At 40.2% G+C, this 24,128-nt stretch overlaps 2 protein-coding genes across 3 annotated transcripts in view; one reads left to right on the top strand and one right to left on the bottom strand.

Moving 5' to 3' along the window:
* rsu1 (Ras suppressor protein 1) overlaps positions 1-7,843 on the bottom strand; it is a 61,455-nt gene extending 53,612 nt beyond the window's left edge. Inside the window, exons 1-3 of one of the 2 annotated variants that reach the window (XM_037079512.1) lie at positions 7,711-7,831; positions 7,437-7,552; positions 2,911-2,961 (exon numbers count right to left, since the gene is read on the bottom strand). In XM_037079512.1, the coding sequence (XP_036935407.1) occupies positions 2,911-2,961; positions 7,437-7,545 (160 nt within the window). In that variant the 5' untranslated portion in view covers positions 7,546-7,552; positions 7,711-7,831. Of the gene's footprint in view, positions 1-2,910; positions 2,962-7,436 lie in introns of both variants that reach the window. The other variant, XM_037079513.1, reaches the window with a different exon arrangement.
* A 1,206-nt stretch (positions 7,844-9,049) lies between these two features.
* trdmt1 (tRNA aspartic acid methyltransferase 1) lies at positions 9,050-22,701 on the top strand. The gene is made up of 11 exons (XM_037079509.1): positions 9,050-9,205; positions 13,177-13,286; positions 13,902-13,978; positions 14,467-14,538; positions 15,278-15,343; positions 15,731-15,800; positions 15,901-15,960; positions 16,235-16,560; positions 16,761-16,818; positions 17,866-17,995; positions 22,361-22,701. Exons 1-11 carry the CDS (start codon positions 9,142-9,144, stop codon positions 22,459-22,461), a joined length of 1,134 nt encoding a protein of 377 aa, XP_036935404.1. The 5' UTR covers positions 9,050-9,141; the 3' UTR covers positions 22,462-22,701.
* The last annotated feature ends 1,427 nt before the right edge of the window (positions 22,702-24,128 follow it).

Here is a 24,128-nt window from a genome sequence, read left to right as displayed (position 1 = left end):
CATTGCTCTCAAGTGCAGCATCTCTTTGAGTCCGAGATGAGGGAAAACAAAAATTCTCCTAAAGATAATTAATGCGTTTTCTTACCTCAAAAAGACATTTGATACCATATTTATGCACACATGACAGAAATAGAGGTTAAATTGCACAGTATGTTGGAATGAATATGTCATTGAGAAAACACTGCACATGTTGATTTGATATAACTTGATTTACTCAGTGACAGTTGGGAAAAAAAGAATGTGAACAGATTAAAGCTAGAAAGAAATATGGCCAAAAAATGGTATGAGTGAGTTTTCAGTCTATGTCAATTAATAAATGTTCCTTACACAACATTATTGTGGCATGGGAATCAGGAACTAGATACTTAATTGATCCCAGGGGAGAAATATGGTTATAAAAAAAAATCAAAATTCAACAACGTAGAGAAATTCTAAGAATAAGGATTATTCCCTGAGCAATTAACAAAAATGTTGAACATGTTATCTCACAATGTTAAAGAAAGAGAAAAATTTCCTGGATCCTTCCCTTCATCTGGATCTTCATCAAAAGTTGATGGGCTCTATTCTGGGCCGAGACCCATCATCCATCCAAGTTTTGCTGAAATTCATCAAGTATTTTATGTGTAACCCTGCTGACAAACTAACCAACCAACTTATAAATGTACACTGGTGAAAACATGCCTTAAAACTTGCTGTTGTATTTATGTGACTGGATAAAATGGAGGAGAGGGACAGATAGAACAAATACACAGTTATATTTCCTGCTACTTTTTAGAGGTTGCTGACAGTGTGGGGCAGCTGAGATTTACTTTACAAGGCTAGGTTTACTGAGTGCCTGCAGGTGAGTAACTACGCCAATTATGTTATCCCCATTTCTGTCTGATCTGGGCTATAAATAACCTAGCAGAGTGAGATGTGTGTAATCTTTTCATCACCCGCAGCAGATTAGAAAACACGATGAGGTGAACATGTCACTGAATCAGTGCAGAAAAAAGTGCATCTCAAAAAGTATCAAAAGTCTACCTGAACAAGATCTTACCTGATTCTATTTGGAGTGGCAATTTACTGAAATGAAGTTGTTCATTTCTAATACCAATGTGCATAGTGGGAAATTCAGGACTGATCCAGTCATTTAAAATCATGAAGATACAATCACTTTGACCACTTAAAATAGATGAAACACAGCTAAAATCATGAGAAAATGTGCTACTTTGGCAGACTAATTGTTCTCATAGAGAAAATAAAGCTTGGAGACTGAGGCACCATTTCAGGGAAGGCAAGAAAACTGGTTTATGTCTGTAATAAACCTACTGAATCATCTTTGACGGTTATAATTTGTACTTCCTTATTTTTTTAGTTCACTGACAGGAGTTTCATACTTTACTATGAGGTATGCTTTCCCCAGTAGGTAGAATAAAGTAGGAATCAAAATGCCTTATTATCTTAATGTTTTACAGCACAGTTAAAACAGGTTACCATGTCAATGAGTGTATAGTGACCTCTGCTGGTACAAAACACAATTACAACACAACACTGAAGATGTCCACTCAATACATGCATAGGCTGCAGCCAGTGATATTAAAGCTCTGGCCTGTGCTTGTTAAGAGTGACACAAGGTCATCATGATGCTGGTTTAGACTCCTAATGTTAAGGTGCAACAATGAGAAGTTATTATTATAATTTAAATATTTCAACTGATCTGGCAAAAATTGCCTACTATTTAGCTTCCCATCATTACAGAGGCAAAACTGTTCAAACTCATCATAATCTTCAGTACAATCTAAGTCATTTGATCCCATACAATGCAAACTTGAGACAATAATTCAATGTTGGGTGACAGACGAAAAGAACTATTCTTCATTCACATTATTGGATGTTCAGGACAAATTTCAACTCAGTCCAGAGAAAAACAGGTAATTGGTGAGGTTTAGAATACACATACAAGGAATCACAGAAATGTTTGCTTCATATACACAAACTTCAAAAATGCATACCTTAAAATGTATTTTAAGTCCGCTATAGGGTTTGCATGGTGCCTTAAACTGAACAGGCATTACTATTTATTTATTTATTTATAAGATGGCACATAATGGCTATTTCTACACAATGTTGCTTTAGTGCATGCTTGAATGTGATGAGTTCTCAATGCTGTTTTGTTCTGAAACCCATACTTTGACTATGTAGACGATCCCGCTGCACATGCTTCCTCTACATTGGTGTGCAGAGTGATCACGGACTATGCTTGAGATAGCCAATGGTTAGGCCAGTGTGTTCCTGCCTTTAGTTTATTAAGGCCCTCAGCAGGATTCCTACAAGTGGTCTACATGTGGTTATTGACAGTGTTTGTTCTCAGAATTCTATTCTTTGAAAATGACTGACAGCCTCCAGATGTTTCTATCATTGTATCATTGTTAGAAACTCAGTTAACTGTTACCCTGGGTTAGACCATCAACTAGACTTCCACCTACAATCCAAATTTAGCTGTCTTTAGGATGTCAGGTCTACATAAAGATGGCTATCCAATATATTTTAAATGCAAAATTGCTTGTTGAGTAATGTTATAGACCCATTATTAACAAACAGCTAGATTATATGGATTGCATGTGTGAACTGTTAGGGCAAGTAAAGAACTGAGTTGCTACCTCCAACTGAGAATAAACTAATTACTTTGTTACTGTATGAGGGTTGTCCCTGTGGTAAATAAAAGTTAAATTCTTTAACTGCTGTTGCCTAACTTTTGCAATCCTGTTGAGGCCAATTAATTATTGTTAAATAGGTTGGTATCCTGAAGGCATTCTTGCTGCAAATTTGACATAGTTCCTCTCCCGTTGTAGAAAGTGATGGCACAGTTCCACAGATTGAATTCACTGCTGTTGTCTGTGAGAGCAGAGGATGGAGGAGGCAGCTTACCTGAGAGCTTGTTGTGGCTGAGCACCAGTTGAGTGATGTTAGACAGGGTGACTGGAATGACATGGAACATCAACACCAATTAACTCAGCAGTGTGTTTACTCATAATAATAATAATAATAATAATAATAATAATAATAATAATAATAATAATAATAATAATAATAATAAATAACTGTGCAGTTTATAAAGTGATCTGACAGACAAGCACAAACAGGAAAGAACCAGGGCCTTTGGAACAACCACAAGGACCCAACCTGAAGATCTAAGGCTGCGAATGGGCTCATATGAGATTAGAATTTATACTATATCTGCAATTTACTGGTGCATAAAACTTAAAGAGGAACACACTAGATAATACACTGCACAAAAATATTAAGGGAACACTTAGGCATTTTTTCCACTGTGTTTATGACTACCTGTAATGCCAGTGCTGACGCTGTGGAAGGTCACGTGTTTATGTTGTTCTAACAATACTTCAGTTTCACTGTTGCTGACATTACTTTTCTTCTTGCAGCCCATTTTTGGTGGCATCCATTCAATTGCTGTGCCAGTGTCTGCCATTTGCACACAGCACAACACCTGCCCTTATATATGCCCTTATATATGGTGTTTAGTGGGTATTACCTATGCTAAACAGAGTTCTTCATAGACAGTGTTTCAGTTTATCAAGTTTCCCCTCGCTCAAAAACTCACAATACTCTGTGATCTTTTAATGGAGTCTGATATTACATTGGACTGCTTGGCAGTCACATATTTCTTGTGAGGTTCAATATTCGATAAATAGTATATCGGCAGAGAGGTACTGCTTTTCACTCATGCACAGGATGTATAAGAGGCTGGAGATCATAACGTTATCATTTATCAATGATTATCAAAGTCAAATTCCATGTGAACGGATTGGCTGGCAAGAGCTGCCCTGCAGCAGCAATGCAACCGCCCTGCAGTAGACAGGTATCCAGTGTGTCCAGCCTGTCAGCTTGTTGGCTGCCATCTGTAGTCTTTTCTGTGTTAAAGTGAAGCTTTTTGGCCAAGACACAGGAGATGAAAATCAATACAGCAGTCAGCCTTCAACACAGCTCATTCAATTTGGAGGGTCAGGGCCCAAACCCCAACTCCAGTATAGGCAAAACAGCCCCAGACTGGGATATGCCCACCACCATGTTTCACTGCAGGTTTTTATTCCATGATATCATACTAATACTACTCTCCTGTTCATCTCAAATTAATTTTTTCATAACCCTGTGAGTGAAAGATTGCATTCTTATACAGCCAATTTGCATAAACAAATATATTTGTTAACTGTATGCCCTTTGGTAGGATCATCAAACACTGTGCCCCAAAATAACTACACAACTTTTTCCTCTACTCCACATATTGAATATGAAAAGGAAGTATAAGTATGAATTATGAGCTCATCCGACTGTATATTTTTATGGCAACAGTTGTTGCCCCCCTCACTCAGACTCTTCACACACCATTTAAGTGAGAACTTCCACTTGGCACTCTGTACTGGGCCTAAGCATGTTTGACCTCTGAAGTCCAGTTTGTTTGACTAGCATGAGCGCTCCGTACCGTTCTCAAGCACAGTACAAGTTCTTGGCCCTGTAATGGTTGGAAGAGGTGTGCTTTGGCAAAGTACGATTGCTTATGCATTAGCATAAGCACACATGAATAACAGGGACATGTAGTAAAATAATGCTTATTACACCGCCTTGCATACTCAAGAAATCCAGGAATGTCAGAAGGCAATGCATGACAACGACAACACAAGATAAGCTGCAAAAAAGTCAATTTGGTTCGTCATGTTCTCTTGACAAATCATGGCGTATGTTCACGAGGTAACCATGTTCAGGTGTTGTTGCAGCCGAAGCAACATGGGTGCAGGCCAATGGGGGATTTGAGAGGAGGGACAATCGTACAGAGCAACTAGATCAAGCGTGACTACGCTCTCAAAGACTTTATTTCTGTAACGTGGCTAGCAAAATAGTTAACAATTATTTTACAGGTCCGCAAATTGTATAACTGTTAATAACAAAGCAATATTTTTGAAAGTTTTTGGAACTTGCCCTCAAATTACCATTATAATTACCTGATTAACATGATTTAATAATAGCAGGAGGGAGGAGAAATGTGTACCATTTGTAATAAGGTTTGGTTATGTCTGTCGAATTGCAGTTAACGGTGTCTAGAGTGAAACATCGTCTCGGACGATGACACTATGTTTACAAGTTTGAGGCAGCGTGTCCCCTCGGTGTTGTCGTAGGGCAGCAGTTCCTTATTAGCTCACCACTGTATCTGCTGCTGTTTCCTATCATTGCTCTGACATGAATCTACAACTGTCTCATCCTGCAGACGAATCTATCAACTGCCATGCACCCCTGTGCCAGATTTAAAAGCATCCTCATCTCCGCGACAGATGTCTGTAACTTAGCTTTGCTCAGCCTCATATGCATATAACAACGTCAGCTGACTAGCCAAGGAAGCTAAGCTAAGAAAACTGTGTGTAAAAACAACATGACTGAGAGAAACAAAAGGCCACAGGAAAAGAAACACTGCTGCCAAAAACGTACCTGAGTGCCTGGGGTTCACTGACTTGGTTTAATAAGAAAATAATACATGGGACAAGGAGACGTAATGTTAGTGCACTGAGCTCCAACGTACTTCTTATTGTTTCCTCTCCCCACATATCACAAACAACATCGACTCGTGCTCCACAGAAACGCTGAGGGGACATGCCTCTTAATGGGGCTCTCTGGTGGGAAGCATTTTCAATCATGATGTTACAGTGGTAAGGGGTTAGTTATAATGAGACAGCCGTTGGGCTCTACTAGGCTGCTACAGTTTGTCGCTGGTCATTTTAATCATTTGTGTTTTTACAGTCAATACAGTTTTAAGACTATCTGGGTTCACCTGTCAGCTGTTAACTTCCACTATGGAAGTTAGTCATCTGAATATATAACAACTTGACCAACCTAGTTGTCTGGTGTCAGCCAACATGTAGTTGTAGAAGGCAAATAACTCATGATGTTTCAGCAGTGTAACAATCTCCAAATACGTATTTTTTTGGCTTTCATGGCTTGAAATTATTTTATTTTGTTGAAATGACGGCTGTTTTATGGTATGGTTCACATTATTTATTTAGCTAACTGAATAAATGACCGTTTATGAAATGGCTTGAACACCAATTTCCAAAAATGCACTGTGATAAGCACCATAAAACAAACAATTGTTGAGGTTATATTGACCTAGACTGCGCTACTGAAAACTCATACATGTTTCATTCATTAATTAAAATTGTGTTAGCTCTAATCATTAAGCTAGTTTTACGTTAGCAGACAACCCAAAAAAAATGTTTCTCTGCTAAAAACTATTAGCAACTTACATAAAATGACTCCGACACTTACAGACTAACATAACATTATGTCTCAATGTCAGCGTCTGAAAACTCCACACAGAAATGTTCGCTGATCAGTACAGATCAGGCAATCTGTGTACACATTCAACAATCTGTGAATGAATACAAAAAAAAGGCACGCATCTTTTTAGACATTTGTGTCAGTGAGCTTTCTGAAACTGAAAACTGTTCTGTGATGCTGAAGTAAAAGTCTTTACGTAAAATGTCAATATTTACTTCAGGTAGTGATATGTGTATAAAACTGGTTTACATGTGTTCATGTTGTTTGATATATGTACCCAAAATACGTACACAATGTTTAACACATTCATAATTCTTACTATTTTCCATGTGTAGATCATTTTGAGACTGATCTCTCTACATCAACATGGTGGGGGTAAAGAGCTTCAGCAGATTTGGTAATAGGAAAGGTGGCCCTAGCTGATCACTGGTCTCAAGTAGGTTAAGTACTATGGAACTATGGATAGGTTTAACAAACAAACAAACAAATTAGACACAAAATAAATCATATCAAGCATTTTCCAGTTTCCCACTCCCAGTTGTCTCAGTCTTTGTGGTGGTCATTCTATATGACGATGTCATAGTAAATGGTGCACAACATCCATGTTTCCTGTATTAAACTGAGTGGCTATGATAACATGTTTATAATCATCATTAAATAATTTACAACAGTTTGAGACCTTTTACACCACAGCAGACAGCTAACCTGAACAGACATACTTTAGGTCAAAGCAGTCATATCAACTACAGTCGACAACATTAAGGAGATGAGGGGGAAGAAAGATTCCCCAGGCTCCCTTATAAGTTTATGAATCGCTGAGTTAAGAGAAACTTTATAAACTTAGTGAAGCACTGATTCTGACAAACTCTTCATGATTTGGGCCTTCATATGTCATAGCTTCGGTTTTTTTTTGGGGGGGGGGCTTCTGCAGACAGATGAGCCACACAGTTAACACAGTGTGTCGCCTTTCATTCAGTGTCTCACATCTCATGTTCCTCTAAATATAAATGTAGACAGATTCTGCCAACACCTCTGTATTCAACTAAATTCTAATGGTGGTTAAAACAGCACTTTAACGAGTGTAGCTGTGGAAAAAGTCGTTCTCTTACATAGTCCCGGAATGTCCAGCATGTTGGAAATGCCCCGGTCGCACATCTCCACCTCTGGCAGGTTCTTGTCCCGACTCTCCTCCACTATCTTCTTCAGAGACTTGGACATTTTTTTTCTGAAAGCACGGAACCAAAACAGTACAGAGTGGCGTCGGAAAAGTCGGTGTTCGTCCAATGTAACCTTATGTGAGCGAAAACCCAACAGCAACACGCGCGAGGAGAACGCGGAAGCAGCTGCTGGCGCGATGATAAGTAGCCTACTGAGGATGCTTACCGCTATGAAACGAGGAATGAAAAACAAAAGTTTATGTTAGCTTTTTGATGACTGATAGTCCTCGCCTCAGGCTCACACCCTACCCTACCGGAAGTTTGTGTGGAAGCCACCATTCCATAATAGGGTACTTCCTGCTCCTGGACGTGTTGAGCCACACCTCCTGTTGAGCTCCAGTCTGCGGTCCTCAGGCTGCCCACAGCTGGATGTCAGCAGCTGCCTACATGTCTCTCACATGTCGCGCTTCGTCACAAGTCCCGTCTTTTCCGACGGATTAACGTATTGTTTACTGTTTTTTATCCTCTTTGTATATTGTTGATGCATTTATTTTTTATCTAATAATGTTTTCTACGATTAAATCTATACGTGCAGGTTACTTAAATTGCTGTGTTTTTATTCTTGTGTGTCATACAGTCTCTTTGTAAAGCACTTTTGGTCACGACTGTTCTTTTGATATGTGCTCCAGAAACACACTTGGACTGCTTTATTATTAATTCATGGATGTGCACTTTTTTTCGTAATGTATTATATTTCATTTATATATTTGTCTTTTACATTTGTATGTCTAGATACATAAAAGTATGGCAACAAATCGTATTCACGGAAGTAAATTAACTTAAAAGCTTGATTTTTGTTTTGTTATATTCTGTTGGGTCAAGGAAGGAAAGCCCACCTATATCTCGTCTCCTTTCTTTATTTTATTAATTTAAAATATATAGGAGTGTGTATTTCATACAATCATCCACATTATCCATCTGTCCCTGGAGAGCACTGTTATATTATTTGTGTAGGAGTAGGAGAAGTTCTTTTTTTTTCTTTTTTTCTTGTTGTTTTTTTTTAAAGAAGTCAGTACCTTTTGAAACAAACGCAAAGTGTTACAACAGGAACAGGCGACTTCAAGGTTGCTGCTGTTTTTAAAGGGGCTATGACTCAGTGCGTGCCACACCCCATGCTCTGGGGGCTACATACAGTGGATTAATAACATCAGCATTAGATTATGGGTGTGTGGTGTATGGGTCAGCAGCAAGCATAACATTCAAAAAGCTGGATAACATTGAGAATCAGGCTTTGAGATTATGCGCGGGTGCATTTAAGACATCCCCAACAGCAGCAAGATACCATAAACCTTGTTGGGAGAAGGTCAGTGTCACTGCACATGAGATAGCAGATAAGTAAATGAGTCAAACCCTCAGGCAAATAAAAGTAGTAACCTCACGGTCATTCTAAAACAGAATTCAAGAAATGTGTGTTATCTGTTATTTTTATCTTTCCCCCTCTGGTCCACACTCCATACCACTTGGTGGCAGTAATGCATCAGTTGTTTATTTTGCCAGCCGCCAATAAAACGGAAAGAAGAGAAAGCAGGAAGCGCTGTGAGGCATGACGTTCAACCACAACATGCCTGCAGTGCAGTGCCGTCACTGACTGTGTGACATGGAGAGTCTCCGGGTGCTGGAGCTTTACAGTGGGATAGGGGGGATGCATTACGCTGTACAGGGTAAGCACATAGCTGATGATTAATTTCTCTCTTTGGAAGTGCTGAACCTTACGAAGCGAAGAGATATAGTTCTCTTCTGCGTTATCCTTCATCCATCATTCGTTTGAGATGAGCGAGCAGCAACTATGACCTGAGGGTACGAAACAACACAGACACAGTCAGGCTTTCTTTGCGTGAGCTGGCTCGAAAAAACTTATAACTTGAGTCAGAGATGACGGGTGTCACTCTAGTGGTTAACAGCACGCGGGGTTAGCGTTTCCCCATCAACGGGGGTGCGGTGCGTCAAACGACTCTTCTTCCGCACAGAAGGCAAGGAAACAGCTACTTCAGATTTCGAATGTGATTGACTGAAAGTGGCAGTCTCGAAGATTTCCTGAAGCGACAGTTACAGGTGCATTGTTTGACCTCACTGCTGTCGGTTGGCAGTTGGCAGCTTTGACCAGCAGGCATGGACATATATACATTGAATATATGTGTATACAGTTGTATATGTCAGTTGTATTTATGTCTATGCCAGCAGAGACCAGGACAGACACAGATGTCACGTGCGAGCTACTCTCTATCGCTGACCAATCACTGCTGGCTGAACGCGTCACTAACTGCGCAGCTTGAGATGTCTTCCAAGTCCACCGACACCAAGTGTACATCTTTCATCAGTGATAGTGAAATAACAGATATTTATACATATTATTAATGTAACAGGCAAAAACAACCTTGTTGCTGCTGGTACAGCAGAAATGCTGGTGGAACATTTCTAAATGTATAAATTGATTATTGATAACTTTACCCAATGCACTCTCTTGTGTTTCTGTCAGTGAAGACTGCAACATTCTGAGAGCTCAAACTGTAAATGTGATACAGGATATTTAAAGCTGATAGGCTACTCAAGAATAACACTGAGGTCAGACACTTGCTGTGTCTCAGTTCAGGGTCTGCATCCTTCGAAGGACGCCTTTGTGGTCTTCGAAGCCGAGTCCTTCGGAAAGACCTTGTTAACTGCGTCAGCCGTTGGGACAGTCTAGCCTTTGGAGCATTTCCTGGTTGCGTCATCAGATGTTTTACTCCTACGTCATGATTGCTGCCGTCCAGGTCCGCAAAAGTGATGATCCACGCCATGCGATGTTGCCAATTTCTCCCTTTCTTTCTTTTTTTTCGGGCATGCAAAGAATCTCGGGATATGTGAGGCCACGAATGATAGTAGTCATCAGTGATGTGCATGGAGGGGCGGCGGGGGGGGGGGGGGGGGCGCAGGCGGGGGCCCCCCTTGTGGCTCAATTGTTGAAAAACGTGCGCTAAAGTGCCCTCTTGTAAACCAAACTCGCACTTAAGTGCCCTCTTGGGAGCCAAATGCACACTAATATGCCCTCTTGAGAGCCAAACGCACACTAAGGTGCCCTCTTGGGTATCTTGGGTACCAAAACGTGCGCTAAAGTGCTCTCTTGGGAGCCAAAACGCACACTAAAGTGCCCTCTTGGGACCCAAAACATGCTCTAAAGTGCCCTCTTGGGACCAAAAAGGCATGCTAAAGTGCCCTATTGGGAGCCAAAACACACGCTAAAGTGCCCTCTTGGTTGGCAAAACACACTAAACTGCCCCCTTGGCTGGTTAAAACATGATAAACTGCCCTTTTGGGAGCCCAAAAAGCGCACTCAAGTGTCTTCTTCAGTGACGAGAACGCACTGTATTTTCGTACCTGCCCTTCAAAAAGTCTGTGCATGCCACTGGTAGCAGTGCATCCTCCAAAAAGAGGGAAAAGACGGCTGCATTTGTGGTCTCATAGTGAAGGGTCGTGGAGTGTCCAATGTCCAGGACTTCACAAGCAGCCCACGTGTCTCAGTGTGTCAGGGAAATATCTGTCTTTAAACCTCTTTATTAACAAGGAAAACAAAACATGAATTCATCTATTTTTACACATTTCATATGTGTTCTGTTGATCTAATTAACCTTTCCCAATGTGTATTTACACAGCAAATTAGCATATTAGAATTTAGGGCTGTAATCAACCAAAGAAATCCTTGGTTGAGCGAAGCCATGAAAATTTCGACTAAAAATAGACTAAATCGACATTTTTGTCATGTGATAATAATTGACAGACACTATCATCTCCTGCGTTAAGTCTCTAGGCCTTGCAGTATGTTCTTCAATCTGTCTGTCTGTAGTGGGTTGGGCTAATCCAAAATAGTGAAAACAAGGGGTTGTTCTGAAGACACACCGTTACCTGTGAAACAGGGGTGCTCTGAAAACACCCCCATTAGCACTTGGTAATTTCCTCCTGATGAAGTCAAATATGCCATAAGCAGGACACACAGCATTGGGATGGAGAGGACCCCTAGCGTGGTTACGTACTCCCATAGCAGCATGTAATTAACACGCCAAAAATCGACCAATCAGAATTTTGGTAGAACCAGAATGTATCAACCAATAAATCCACCAGTTGACTAGGAGATTATAGCCCTATTAGAATCAGAGGGAAATGCCAGCAGAACACTGTATTTGGATGTGGAAAAAATTTAATGTGCCTGCTTTCTCTCCTACTATTTAATTTCCTCAGACAGCAACACAGCTGGACACACATAAGTAAACACAGCCCTACAGACAGACAGACAGACAGACAGACACACACACACACACACACACACACACATTTTTAATTAAGTTTTCTCACCTTGGGTGGAGGACTGTAGCAGTGGTGTAAAGGTGCTCAGATTCTGTCAAGGAATCTCCTCTGGAAGGGTGACTTTCGACGTTTTCACACCTATTGAGTCTCTGTTTTCTCAAAAAGATGCGTTAACGTTCTCATTGATGGTATAACATCTGCAGCCGCTGCAGTTGATGAGCTGTTTTTCTTTGTGTGAGCTCTTCATATGGGGCATATTTTCCTCTAATTTCCACTGGCTGCTGGTGAACATGCAAGGCAAGTCATAATCAAGTCCATAAGCAAACAGGGCACATTTATACACAGGTATACTTGTGGTAGAGACATATTACCGTATATGCTCTGAATGTATTGAAGTCTAAATAAATAGGAATAGTTAGCTTTTTGTGGTGTCTGGTGGCCTTGACAAACACTAAGTAATGACAGGAAAAAAGCGTATTTATTCAAAAAAGTACAAAATTGGGCAGCTGTACCAAAATATTGCATGATTTTTGAGACCCTCCTCTATTACCATACAACATTAGATTTGTTAAGACTACTTTTTCCCCTTTTTTAATTAAAACCTGTTTTTATCCAAATTGTCAAGAATTATTGTTGAGTATGTTGGGGTTATTTTCAGTAGCTTTAGCGCTAATGTTGTGGTAATTTGGGGGTAATTTCCAATTCATTACTTGGTAATTACCACTCAGTTACATTGTGATTGGCTGACCTGTAAGTGAAGTGGTAGCATTTTCTGGATCCTGATGTAAACCTTATGGTTTTTGGACTACTTATGTGCATGGATGACGACAAACATCAGCTGCCATCCTTCCATGACACTTTCTTGCTGCCAAGCATATTTTAGGACCATTTTCTTGATGTTCAAGTTATAAAGTTGTTAAACATGGCCATAAATTGTGCTTCAGTTTCTAGGCTCCATGGACCCCTTTGGATTTCCAGATCAATTTTCCAGATCAATTTTGCTTTAAGGACATGTATTGCTTTGCTAATTGACCCAGTCCCTACACATGGCCACTGTTAATGGACTGCTGTAGCTGTCTTTCCAATCTTCCAAGCTGTCCTCTGTCTCGATTGTGGGGAAACTGTGCTCTCTGTCTTTCATTTTTAGATTTGATCACGTTTTTCTAATTCCCCTGCTCATGAAATTTTCTCTGTGTGTTGTTATAAATAATTGGAAGTTTCCTTTAAGCTAGAAACTGACATCTAGTTCACACAGTCATTTTATCTGCTTCACCACAAGATCAGTTTAATATTGCTAAATGATTTCAAGAAAATATTGTCTGTTGCTTATAAGCTGATTTCTCTCTTTCTCCAGAGAGTGGCATACCTGTCCAGGTAGTGGCTGCCATTGATATAAACACAACAGCTAATGAAATCTACAAGCACAATTTCCCCGACACCCCCCTCTGGAACAAGACCATTGAGGTGGGTGACAGTTTGTCTGTAGACTGGCAGCTTTTTCAAGGCATTGCACTGTTTATGCTCAGGCCCTGTTAACACGTACATGGGTATTTCTCTAAACAAAGTGTTTTTTCTTTGTTTTGGCCTTCTGTATGCATGTAAAACGGTGTTATTGAAAAGTGAGCTTCTGGAAAACTCCTTCTAAAGTGAAGGTTTTAAGAAATGTTGTTGTCACTAGCCCTTTTCACACAGATGCCGCATCATCCCCGTAGCGGCAGTTCGTCAATTTGCCAATTCTCCGCCGTTGATTATTCACACAGAGCCAAGCAGCTCCGGCGTAAAGAAAAACCAGTGTATTATTCATATAGAAAGCCAGCACCAGGGAGATCACCTCTAAAGTGGTGCTAATAAGACCATCTGAAAAGAGATTTGTTTTATTCTAAAACCTTGTTTACAAAAGTACCCGAATGTATGTGTAGTCAGCCTGAGAGAGGCTCTTACCTCCCTGTGCTGTTCAACATCAATAACTGTTTGATGATAAAGGGAAGGATGATGAATGATATAAACATGATTACATTATTACAATTCATTATTACTTTGCATGTTCTAGTTGGTCTTTTTTTTCATCTGTTTCCTTAGGGCATAACACTCAGTGACTTCAATAAATTATCTTTTGACATGATTTTGATGAGCCCTCCTTGCCAGCCTTTTACCAGGTAGGTCTTATTTGTATTGTTTACCAGTTATTTGTAAAACTTCAGAAGAGGCACTGGTGACATGACCATGGGCCTTACCTGCCAAATACATCTTGGACTTGGATGGACTCCAGAAAATATTGGAATAGGGCTCATAGCCAAATAAATGTCTGTTTGAGGTGGACTACATCAGTATAGTGCCAGTTTCTATTTCTCTCTCTTTGGAACAAGTGTCAGCAACTCCCCTGCTTTTGCAGTCTCCTTGGACTTGTGTGACGTTGTCATCAGACCTTTGTGGGGTGCTGTAGGATTCTGGCAAGTGGTTTAAGGTCCTGCTTGCATCCATGCTTGATTTGCAGCTTTACTGCAGCTTGTTTCTTTCTGCATATTAATATATCACTACCACACTTCACTTATCTTCTGCCTCTGTCTTGTTTATAATTCTGTTCAGTGTCTTATCAATTCAAATCTGTTTTTCCACTTTAATCTTTGTTTTTTTCCTACTGCAGGATAGGACTTCAGCGTGACATTGCTGACCCCAGAACAAAGAGCCTTCTCCACATTCTTGATCTTCTGCCAAGGTGTTCAAATCTCCAGATTTACCTTACTTTACCTTAAATTTGGTTATCAACTATGTCAAGGAATCTGAGTATTGCTGTGGTGACGATATTATTTTATTTTTTTTACTGTATTTATAATGAAATGGGTATTATTAAGATTATGATATGGCACACCCCTAACAGCAGTACATTCAAACTAAATATTCCATGCAAATCTCACTAATTTGGAATCTATATTTTTTTAACTTGAGTTACTGCTGCATCTGCTTTGCACCTGCCAGTCCATTCTCTGAAGGTGTGCAGCAGTACACTGGATATCCTGCTTCAAAAACCTGACGTCTACATGGCTCACCAGCCATCGGTTTCTGTTTGCCTAGTTTTTTAGGCGGAATGCTGTGATCTCCCTGAACACAACGCCGTGAACTGTTTTACATCGACCATACGCTAGATCAAGATTAAAATTTTTTGTCATGGCAGAAGTACTGAGACAACGAAAAACTGTTGAGCATCTAACCAAAGGTGAAATGCATAGTAATGTACAGTGGTGATATAGTGGGGGGTAGATGTAAATATTGTAAAACACTGTGAGTATGAGCAGTGATAACAGAGGTGAGAGCTGTAGATTCCACACATAGCTTTACATATTAGGCCCCAGGTCTGCTCTCTCCTGTGGGCTGAGGATGGATATGTTTGCATGGTTTCTGTCGCTGAACCCTCTCAAACTTTTTTTCCCAACTTGCATATGGTGGTGTGTGGCCAGGCTGAGCAGGCTGCCCCGCTTCATACTGCTGGAGAATGTGAAAGGCTTTGAAAATTCCTCTGCCAGGTAACCATTGAGTCTAATTATTACTTAACAGAAAAGTTTGTACTGTTTTTTTACTGAAGGTTTCTACCGCTTGACTGTTTTGAGCATGTGTCACAAATGTTCAGTTCATGTTGGTATTATGATTATTATTACTACTTGCACTTACTTGATAACAGGTTGGAAAGTGTCTCTTAAATTATCCAAGAACTTGACTCAGACTTGGCTCAGATTTTTTTTTTTATTTTGTCGCTTTTTTCAAATGTAAACTTAATTAGGCCTTCTGTTTTTTCAACTCTGATTGTGAAACCTGTCCTGTTTTCACTCTCATTAACCACTTTACGGATGATCTACATCAAGACATCTCATTTATGAGTAAATCTGTCCTCGTATTATGCACCTACTCTCAAGGGAACATTTGGTGAAAACACTGATGGAATGTGGATACACTATTCAGGAGTTCATGGTCTCACCCACAAGTGTAAGAAATACACACTGGAACATTAACTGTGTTACATGCCTCTGTGATTTGGGATTTATACAAAGTAAGTTCTATCTGACCTTTTTCTTCATAAATCCAGTTTGGGATCCCAAATTCAAGACTGCGTTACTACCTGATTGCGAAGAGATCAACGGAAAAGGTAAGGCTTGCTGCAGTAATCCTGGTATTATGAAATGTGTCAAAGAATCACTTCACTACTAGCTACCAGAATCAACCAAAGCTGGACTGACAATGTATAACATTTTTAATCTCCTTTTTTTATTGCCCATTATACATTCAACTTACTAACAGTACAATATTTACAGTGCTCATTTAGAAATATATGTTGAACTATTGTCTCAAAGTCTTGTTTGATGAAATTCTACTGCTTTTGGTTGTGTACAGAAGGCTTTTGACAAAGTACGTCATGTTAGATTTCAGATGCCTCTCCACATCCTGCTGATTGTGATTCCCTTGAGGAGCCCTCAGTCTCGAGTCCTCCCGGACCAGTAACCTGTCTGCCAGAAGAGGAAATGCATGGGGATGAAGCTATGTATAAACTAGAGACAGCAAAGGATGCCCAGAGGAAAATAAATCAGAACAATGACCTGTCTGTCAGACAGATCCAAGACTTCATGGAACCACAGATGGAAGTAAACATGGAGCATTATCTCCTTCCTCCTAAAACACTGCTGCGATATGCTATGCTCCTGGACATTGTTAGGCCCACATGCAGGAGGTCTGTCTGCTTTACCAAAGGGTGAGAACAGTATGTCTACATCTGTGTCCATTTTTACATGTCTTATTAGAGAAAGAGACAAAGTGATTGTGGAGCGGTCTGCTTTGTGTCTAATGTCACACCTCAACAGTGTAAATGGGGTATCCGGTCGACTAGTTGATAGTATAACTCATTCCTAATACTAATGCTGTTATTTGATATCCATGTGTTTTAACCCATAGCTATGGGCGGTACGTCGAGGGAACTGGCTCAGTGCTGCAGTGCTGCATGGAGATAGAGGTAGGTTTTGGCTTTAGTCAAGGCATCAACAAGATTAAGTAGCTGTGGACACTGTTTGAGGTGGAAGGAAGTAGGAATAGGATGGTAGGAATGTCCCGATCAGGTTTTTTGTTTGTTTTTTTACCCTGATCCCGATCCGAGTCCTTCAATATTTAGTATCTGCTGATACCGAGTCCTGATCTGATACTTATCCTTAACTAATATTTTCCTGGATAATACAGCTGCATTAAGAAAAAAAGTACCTGCATTCCTTAATAGTTTTTCATTTTGTTGAAACAAAGTATATACTTTCATATGGCTCTGTCTTATTCTGCATATGCTATTCCAACACTGGCCTCCACCTTCCTTGTGTTAGCAGGTGAGTCTGTGATGCTGCACTGTGACAGCAGACCCTCGTGTACAGCAGCTGAAGTGTGAGAGAGAGAGAAGTGAAGTGTGCTCACGCTTGGTACCTCCATACCATCCACTGCTTTTTTCATATTCCTTATGTTGTCATGTAAAATGACGTGGACGTGTTGCTTGTCTATTTCACCAAGTTCAGCATCTCCTCGGTTGCCTGTTTAGATGCTCTGCTGTATGAGACCCATCAAACTAGTGAGCATACCGGCACGTTGTAACTTGAAAGTGAGTCAATGTAATGTAATGCTGAGATGGTTGGGCACACCAGAGATTCAAAAACTCCAGATGACGAAGAAAACCCTGATCCTCTACCACAGAGATGAGCTGGTTATCCAGAGCGATATACATAATATTTGTGACCATGTCGCTGTCTCAAGGATATTTCTCTTCCCTTTTGAGAGTATCCATGAGTGTTTGTTGCTTTGGTGCCATTGCCTGTATTGCTTAAGTGAACTTGTTGTATTCTTTGAGCGTTTGTTTGTATTTGCCGTATCAAATTTGTAGTATTAAATGCAGCTCTTTTGTTACCACCTCGGGAAACCACACACACACACACTTCATCAGATAGAGTCAGAGTGCTGGCTGTGCTGTCGCAGTAAAGCTTTCGCCATCTTGCCAAGTGAGGCGTTTGCTTTGTGTGCTCTGCAGATGGAGAGTGTGTTTAGGGGTCTGGACCAGTGCTGTGAGGAGGAGAAGCTCCAGAGGCTGCTGAAACTAAAGCTCCGTTATTTTACTCCTAGAGAAGTTGCCAACCTGATGGGTTTTCCAACGAGCTTCTGTGAGTCAAATGGCTTCATCTCTTCAATGTGTCTGTCTTTTCAGATTACATACATCTTTCTTTCCCTTGTGCATCTTTAAAAATGTTTGCAACTACCCATGATAAGTGTTCTGAAGCATCCTGTGCTCGCGTTAGTTGCCCCAAGCAACAGACAGCTAACAGGAAGCAGGTTGAATTTGTCTTTAAAATAAGAGCTTTACATTGCGTCCCATTGGAGTTTAGAACTGGGTTCCTAGCGGGGGGGCTTTTAATTTGAAAGTAGCGATTGTTAGTAGCTTACGGCTACAACAACAAGCAGACAGCTACAGAGTTAGTGTCTCCCGAATCTCAGAGGCTTTCCAGTCGCTCATCTTGACATCTGCGGATGAAGTCATGAAATGCAATGTCTATTCTAGCCATCTTCACCGTAATGTAACACCAGAGCACTACGGTTTACCCTCACCGTTACAGTCGCACTATGCCTGTTTAGAAGCACAACATTGAAAAGGGTCCGGTCTGAAACAGCAGTACACCGGTACACCGGTATGGGGGTATATTAAAAAATCATATCATGGGGTGCCGCTTAGCTCGGTTAGCGCGCGTGACCCATGTGCCGAGGCTCTGCAGCGGACCCAGGTTCGACTCCCAGCCTGGGTCCCTCTGCTGCGAGTCACTCCCCCTCTCTTACCCTGTTTCCTGTCACACTCTTCAGCTGTCCTATCGATAATAAAGCCAGAAAAGGCCAAAAACAATCGTATCATAAGGAAAATCTACACTAGATTTCGGTGTGAAGCGGTATACCGCCCAGCACTAGGTCCTCTCCATCCCAATGCTGTGTGTCCTGCTTATGGTCATGCTCATATTTGACTTTATCACTATTTTGGATTAGCCCAACCCACTACAGACAAACAGATTGAAGAACTACTAGAAGGCCTAGGTCTGGTGGTTTGTTAAATATGTATTTATTTTTAAGCATTCCATTTACAGTCATTCCTATTCTACCATGTCAAAGACATCAGCAGTGTGGCGGCATTTTATAGAAAACAACAGTTTGTATATCACAGCTTCACTACAAACTTGGCATATCACCTAAAAGCGGTAAGCTCACTTGTCTGCATTAGGTTGCTCCGTCGGTTTTAAGTATATGAACATATCAGAGTCAGTCAATAATCAACCGCACCGCCTGCAAGGGCAGCATCTCCTAGATCTCAGCCCCGAAGCTGAGCTCCTGTGTTCAGTCTCGCTCTGTATTGACACATTATTGTCACATGACAGAAAATATTGTCTAAATATTCCTCAACAGTTCTTGTGCTGATATCACTAGTTGACATAGTATATTTTCGGAAATCATGGGCTATGATACTGCACGTGACGCAAAAGGCTGCAAGAGCCGACAGACTCTGGTGTGTTTATTAATTAATTCATTTTAATTACCACATTGACCCGAATATTGGACACCCCTGATTATAAGACAACCCCTCTTTTCAAGACTAATCTTCAGAAAAAGACTCTGATAACCAAAACTGACTTTGAGAACCACAGTAAGCTTTTCTCTTACTGTTAGAATTTTTCAGACGGTCTTTTTGGACCCGCCATCTTCAGACATTACACTCTGTAACTCAGTGGCGTAAGTATCGGTGGTGCAACCGGTGCAGCTGCACCGGGGCCCAGACACCCTCAGGGGCCCGTGAAGGAAGAGAAAAAAATACAAACACAGCTGTCCAGAATTGCCACAGGCCCCTGTTTTGTGAATGAAATAGCTGGGGGCGGGTCGGTAAGGCAATGCTGAGTGGCCTTGATACCTGTCAGTCATGATGAGTCGTGTCTCGTCACCTCTCTGCTGTGTCTGCAGCTGAGCACTGTCGGCCGAACCGATGCATGTCTCTCTCCCCGGGCCGGGAGAGTTATCATACCGTAACAGACCAAATAATAGCCGGGGCGATTATTGTTTCAATCACTTAACAGACCAGGCGTTTATTTGGGACCAGGAGGCAATGTGCGACAGGCGTTGAAGTCCTTCTTCTCAAAAATCCAGGTTGAAAATGTCACAAACAAACTCACGGTGGCGCACATTTGTTTCTCCATCGCCCTGATCATTTTGCGGGCTACTCTCTCGTGGCGTGCCCGTTTGCTGATCACCCATCCCTGCATGTTTATCTCAGGCTCCTCACTAACCTTCTCCCTCCCTCCACCAGGCAGCCTGGCCCTGTTGCTGTCCTCCTCGGACAGACGCTGAAGCTCAGTCTGATTTTTTCACCAATCTCTCACGTTCTTGACTGCGTTGACAGAGAAACATTGAGGCGCAGCAAATAGCCTAAATAAATAAATAAATGAATGAACGAATGAACAAACAAAAAAAATATTTGCATTGGGGCCTATCACCATGATGTTATGCTACTGCCGTAACTCCATATTTCTTGGCTGCCTGACCGTTGTTTGACGCCTCTGCTGCATTGACCGCCATTACATTAAAATTAGTATCATAGCTCCGCCTCAGATGTCTGTTAACTTGCCCCACTTTTGATCCACTTTGCTCTGTACAGTCACCGCGCCTCTCCATTTTTCATCTCCTGTCACTTCCTCTCTGCGGTGATTGACAGATAACCCCAGCCACAGTGTCAGTGATGTCTCTACAATAAGCTGGCACCCTCTGCCGTTGCTGTCATGTAGTGACCCAGAGAACTATCAGCATGTGTCAATGGTTGGACCCCAGTTAAAAGACAACCCCACTTTTTCACTTTATTTTCATTGAAAAAAACTTTGTCCTATATTCGGGTCAATACGGTAATTAATTTCACTGCAAAATAATAGGGTCAAAAACAATTTAATTTAAAGCAAATAGACTACTAGTCTTATTTTTAATTAATTAAGCGGAAGGCTACCAGGGTTACCGAGAGGACCCACCCACCCACTGGTCAATTTTTAGTCGAAATTTCACAACCAAGGTCAACCAAGGAATTCTGTGGTTGATTTCAGCCCTATGGTATGGTTCTGTTTTATTGAGACACTAGTGGTTTTGCTGCTGTAATGTTTTTGGTCCTCTGCGGCACTGTAATTGTTGGGTCCTGGAATTAGCTAGGAAAATGAAACTTGTATAACTAGATATTATGTGTAAGTGCTTCCCAAGAAGAGAACTAATTTGGCCAGATGGTGGCACTGTATACAAGGCTCAAGTTTCGGTCAATGTGCACATTGACCGGCCAGTTGACATTCCACAACTACACAAGTGTCATTGGGAAAAGATGACACTGGGGGCATAAAATGTTGTATTTGTTTTCATAGTTAAAGATAACAGGACCTGTGTTCAATTTGTTAAGATAGATAGATAGATAGATAGATAGATAGATAGATAGATAGATAGATAGATAGATAGATACTTTATTGATCCCGGAGGAAATTCAAGCATCCAGTAGCAATAACAAACATTGAACATACATTGAACATACATGCAATGTCAAAGAAACAGTAGAAATAAAAATGTGGAATAAAAATGTTATAAAAATGTTTTGTACAACTGTAGCTATTTACATAAAATGACTGTAGAAGTTTAAGTGTTTTATACATTTAATACCTCTATGAGCTATATTAAAAATATAAAGTGATATTAAAAATATAAAGTGACATAGAGGTAAAGAGTATTGAGGGGACAGGGGACGGTGTACAATTAAATTAAATTGGGCTATAAAAGATGAGTGCTTTTGAGTGCATTTGTCCATTGTCTGTTGTGCTTCCTGACATCACTGCGAGCTGTTGTACAGTCTGATGGCCAGGGGGACGAAAGAGTTATTGTGTCTGTTGGTGGAGCAGGATTGAGACAGTAGTCTGCCACTGAACACACTCCTCCAAGAAGAGGATATCCTTTCTGACCATATTCAGAAGAATTGGTTGAGGCCTATGTCAACACGGCAGCAGTGTCTCTGTCGTCAGTGAGAAGAGGGAGCAAGAAAGTGAAGCTGGTATCAGTACTGTGGAAAATGAGTATTGAAACTGTTTCAGATATTAAGTACTGATATTTTGATATTTTTAACAACACTAAATATTTGGCCAGTTAGGCTTAGATTTCTTGGGAAGCACTTCCTTTTTCAGTTTCATGTTGCTGGCTTATTCCAGCTAATGCCAATTACAGCCACATAATAATAATAATGATAATAATAATAATAATAATAATAATAATAATAATAATAATAATAATAATAATAATAATAACAACAATAATAATAATAATAATAATAATAATAATGAAAAATTACCTAAATAATGATCAAAATGGTTGAAATAAATGCCAAACTGAGAATGTGAAAGTCTAAATGTGATTGGTGCATTTTTTTTCCCTCTATTTTACAAGTGTTTAAATACTTTCTGATTGTTTTTTTTTTTCTTTTGCAGCCTTTCCAGAGCATATACCTACCAAGCATCAGTACAAAGTTCTAGGCAACAGCCTCAATGTTGTGGTGGTGGCCAAACTCATACAACAGCTGGTTTCCTAGTATTTCCTGGACACACTGGAGGAGACACCATATATTTGTCATTGTAGATTATGTTACAGTGGGCTCTTTGACCAATGGCTTTCTTTTAAAATGTAGTCTGGTTTTTCTCTGGCTGTTAGAGGAGAAGTTGATTTCGTATGTTACTTTAAACAGTAGCATCTCTTTTGGCTGAGCTTGAATTACATTTTTTTATGAATACAACATTTGGTTTTCTTCTCAAAATAAACAACTTTAAAAGAACTTGTAACTGATACATCATTCATTTGTTTTCCATTGTATATTCTCATTCACCAATAGTTGACAAAATGAGTCACTATCACCAAGTGTCCTCTTATGCGTTTACGTTCATATACAGTATACATTGAACAGATCCTGCAATACTGGTTGGACTGCATGCTGCTGCTGCAAACTGCTAAAATATCCTACATAAATAGGAACTATTAATATGTTTGTGTAGCCATGAATTTCAGTTAAGGCAATAAAGCACGTTCAATACAATGTAAGTTGAGAATAAATCCCAACACAAAGACACAACTGTTATGTGTATTTACCAAATGTATAGTAGTAATGCAAAATGAAAATATTTTCAAATAGTAGTCATATATTAATAAACAAAGAGTCACAAGTTTCTATAAAACATTTACATTTACAAAACATCGCAGGAGAGAGACTTATTTATATCCAGGTTAAAATAAAAGCCATTTAGAATATTGAATCAACATTTGACAGTATGGTTTGGATTCTGAATAAAATACGAGGTCATTAGAACACAATAAACACACTTACGGTCACTCTTTTACTCCTAAGATTGGTGCTTAGCATTTGAGTTTAAGAGATGTGAGATGATTGAATTCAGTTTCAGATGGTGCTTCCCAGCTAGCAATTTATTGTTCTAAAAAAGTTCTGAGAATGTTACCTGGAGTGTTCTCGTGATGTTTTCAGCGGGAAGTTTTCTTTAGGTTCTTTAGGTTTGTGTGTGAGCGTGTACATGTGCTGGCTCTAAGCTCTGACATGCATCAAAATATATTGAATAAACTGAAAAGTACAAATAAACAAAACATACGCTAATATCACTTGATGAGTTGTGATATCCAAAAGTAGCATTCTAGATTGTATCATTTAAGTGTCGAGTATCAAAACAAAACGGAGCAAAGCAGTAAAAGACTGTGTGCTCTCTCAGCATTCACTATTTGTTGCACACCTGCATGCGATTAGTGACCTGATTATAAAGGCCTTTTCTTAATACCACGGGTCAACACCAGATAGTGACATTTCTCATGTATTTAAATTGGTACCAAAAATTGAACTAAAAACGGCTCCAACAATCTCCTTAAAATGTTCAGTGACAACACTGCTTGAACGGTATGCCCTGATGTTCTTGAAAACGTTCTCAGCGTTCCCAGAATGTTTGATAACATTCTCTAAAAATATTCTAAAAATGTTTTGTGACAACATTGCTTGAGCATTATGCCCTTGCATTTTTATAGCGCTTTTTCCAGTACTCAAAGCACTTTACAGTACATGCCACATTCACCCATTCGCACGCTGAACTCACATCGGGAGCAATTTAGGGCTCAGAATCTTCCTCAAGGACACTTCGACACAGCTGAACTTAGCCCGGGGGAGCTGGGATTCAAGCCAGCGACCTCCCAATTACTAGACAAGCT

This window comes from Acanthopagrus latus, chromosome 19 (assembly GCF_904848185.1).
Source record: "Acanthopagrus latus isolate v.2019 chromosome 19, fAcaLat1.1, whole genome shotgun sequence".
NCBI classification, from domain to species: Eukaryota; Metazoa; Chordata; class Actinopteri; order Spariformes; family Sparidae; genus Acanthopagrus; species Acanthopagrus latus.
Note: the sequence above shows the minus strand (reverse complement) of the source record. Positions and strands in the feature narration are given on the sequence as shown.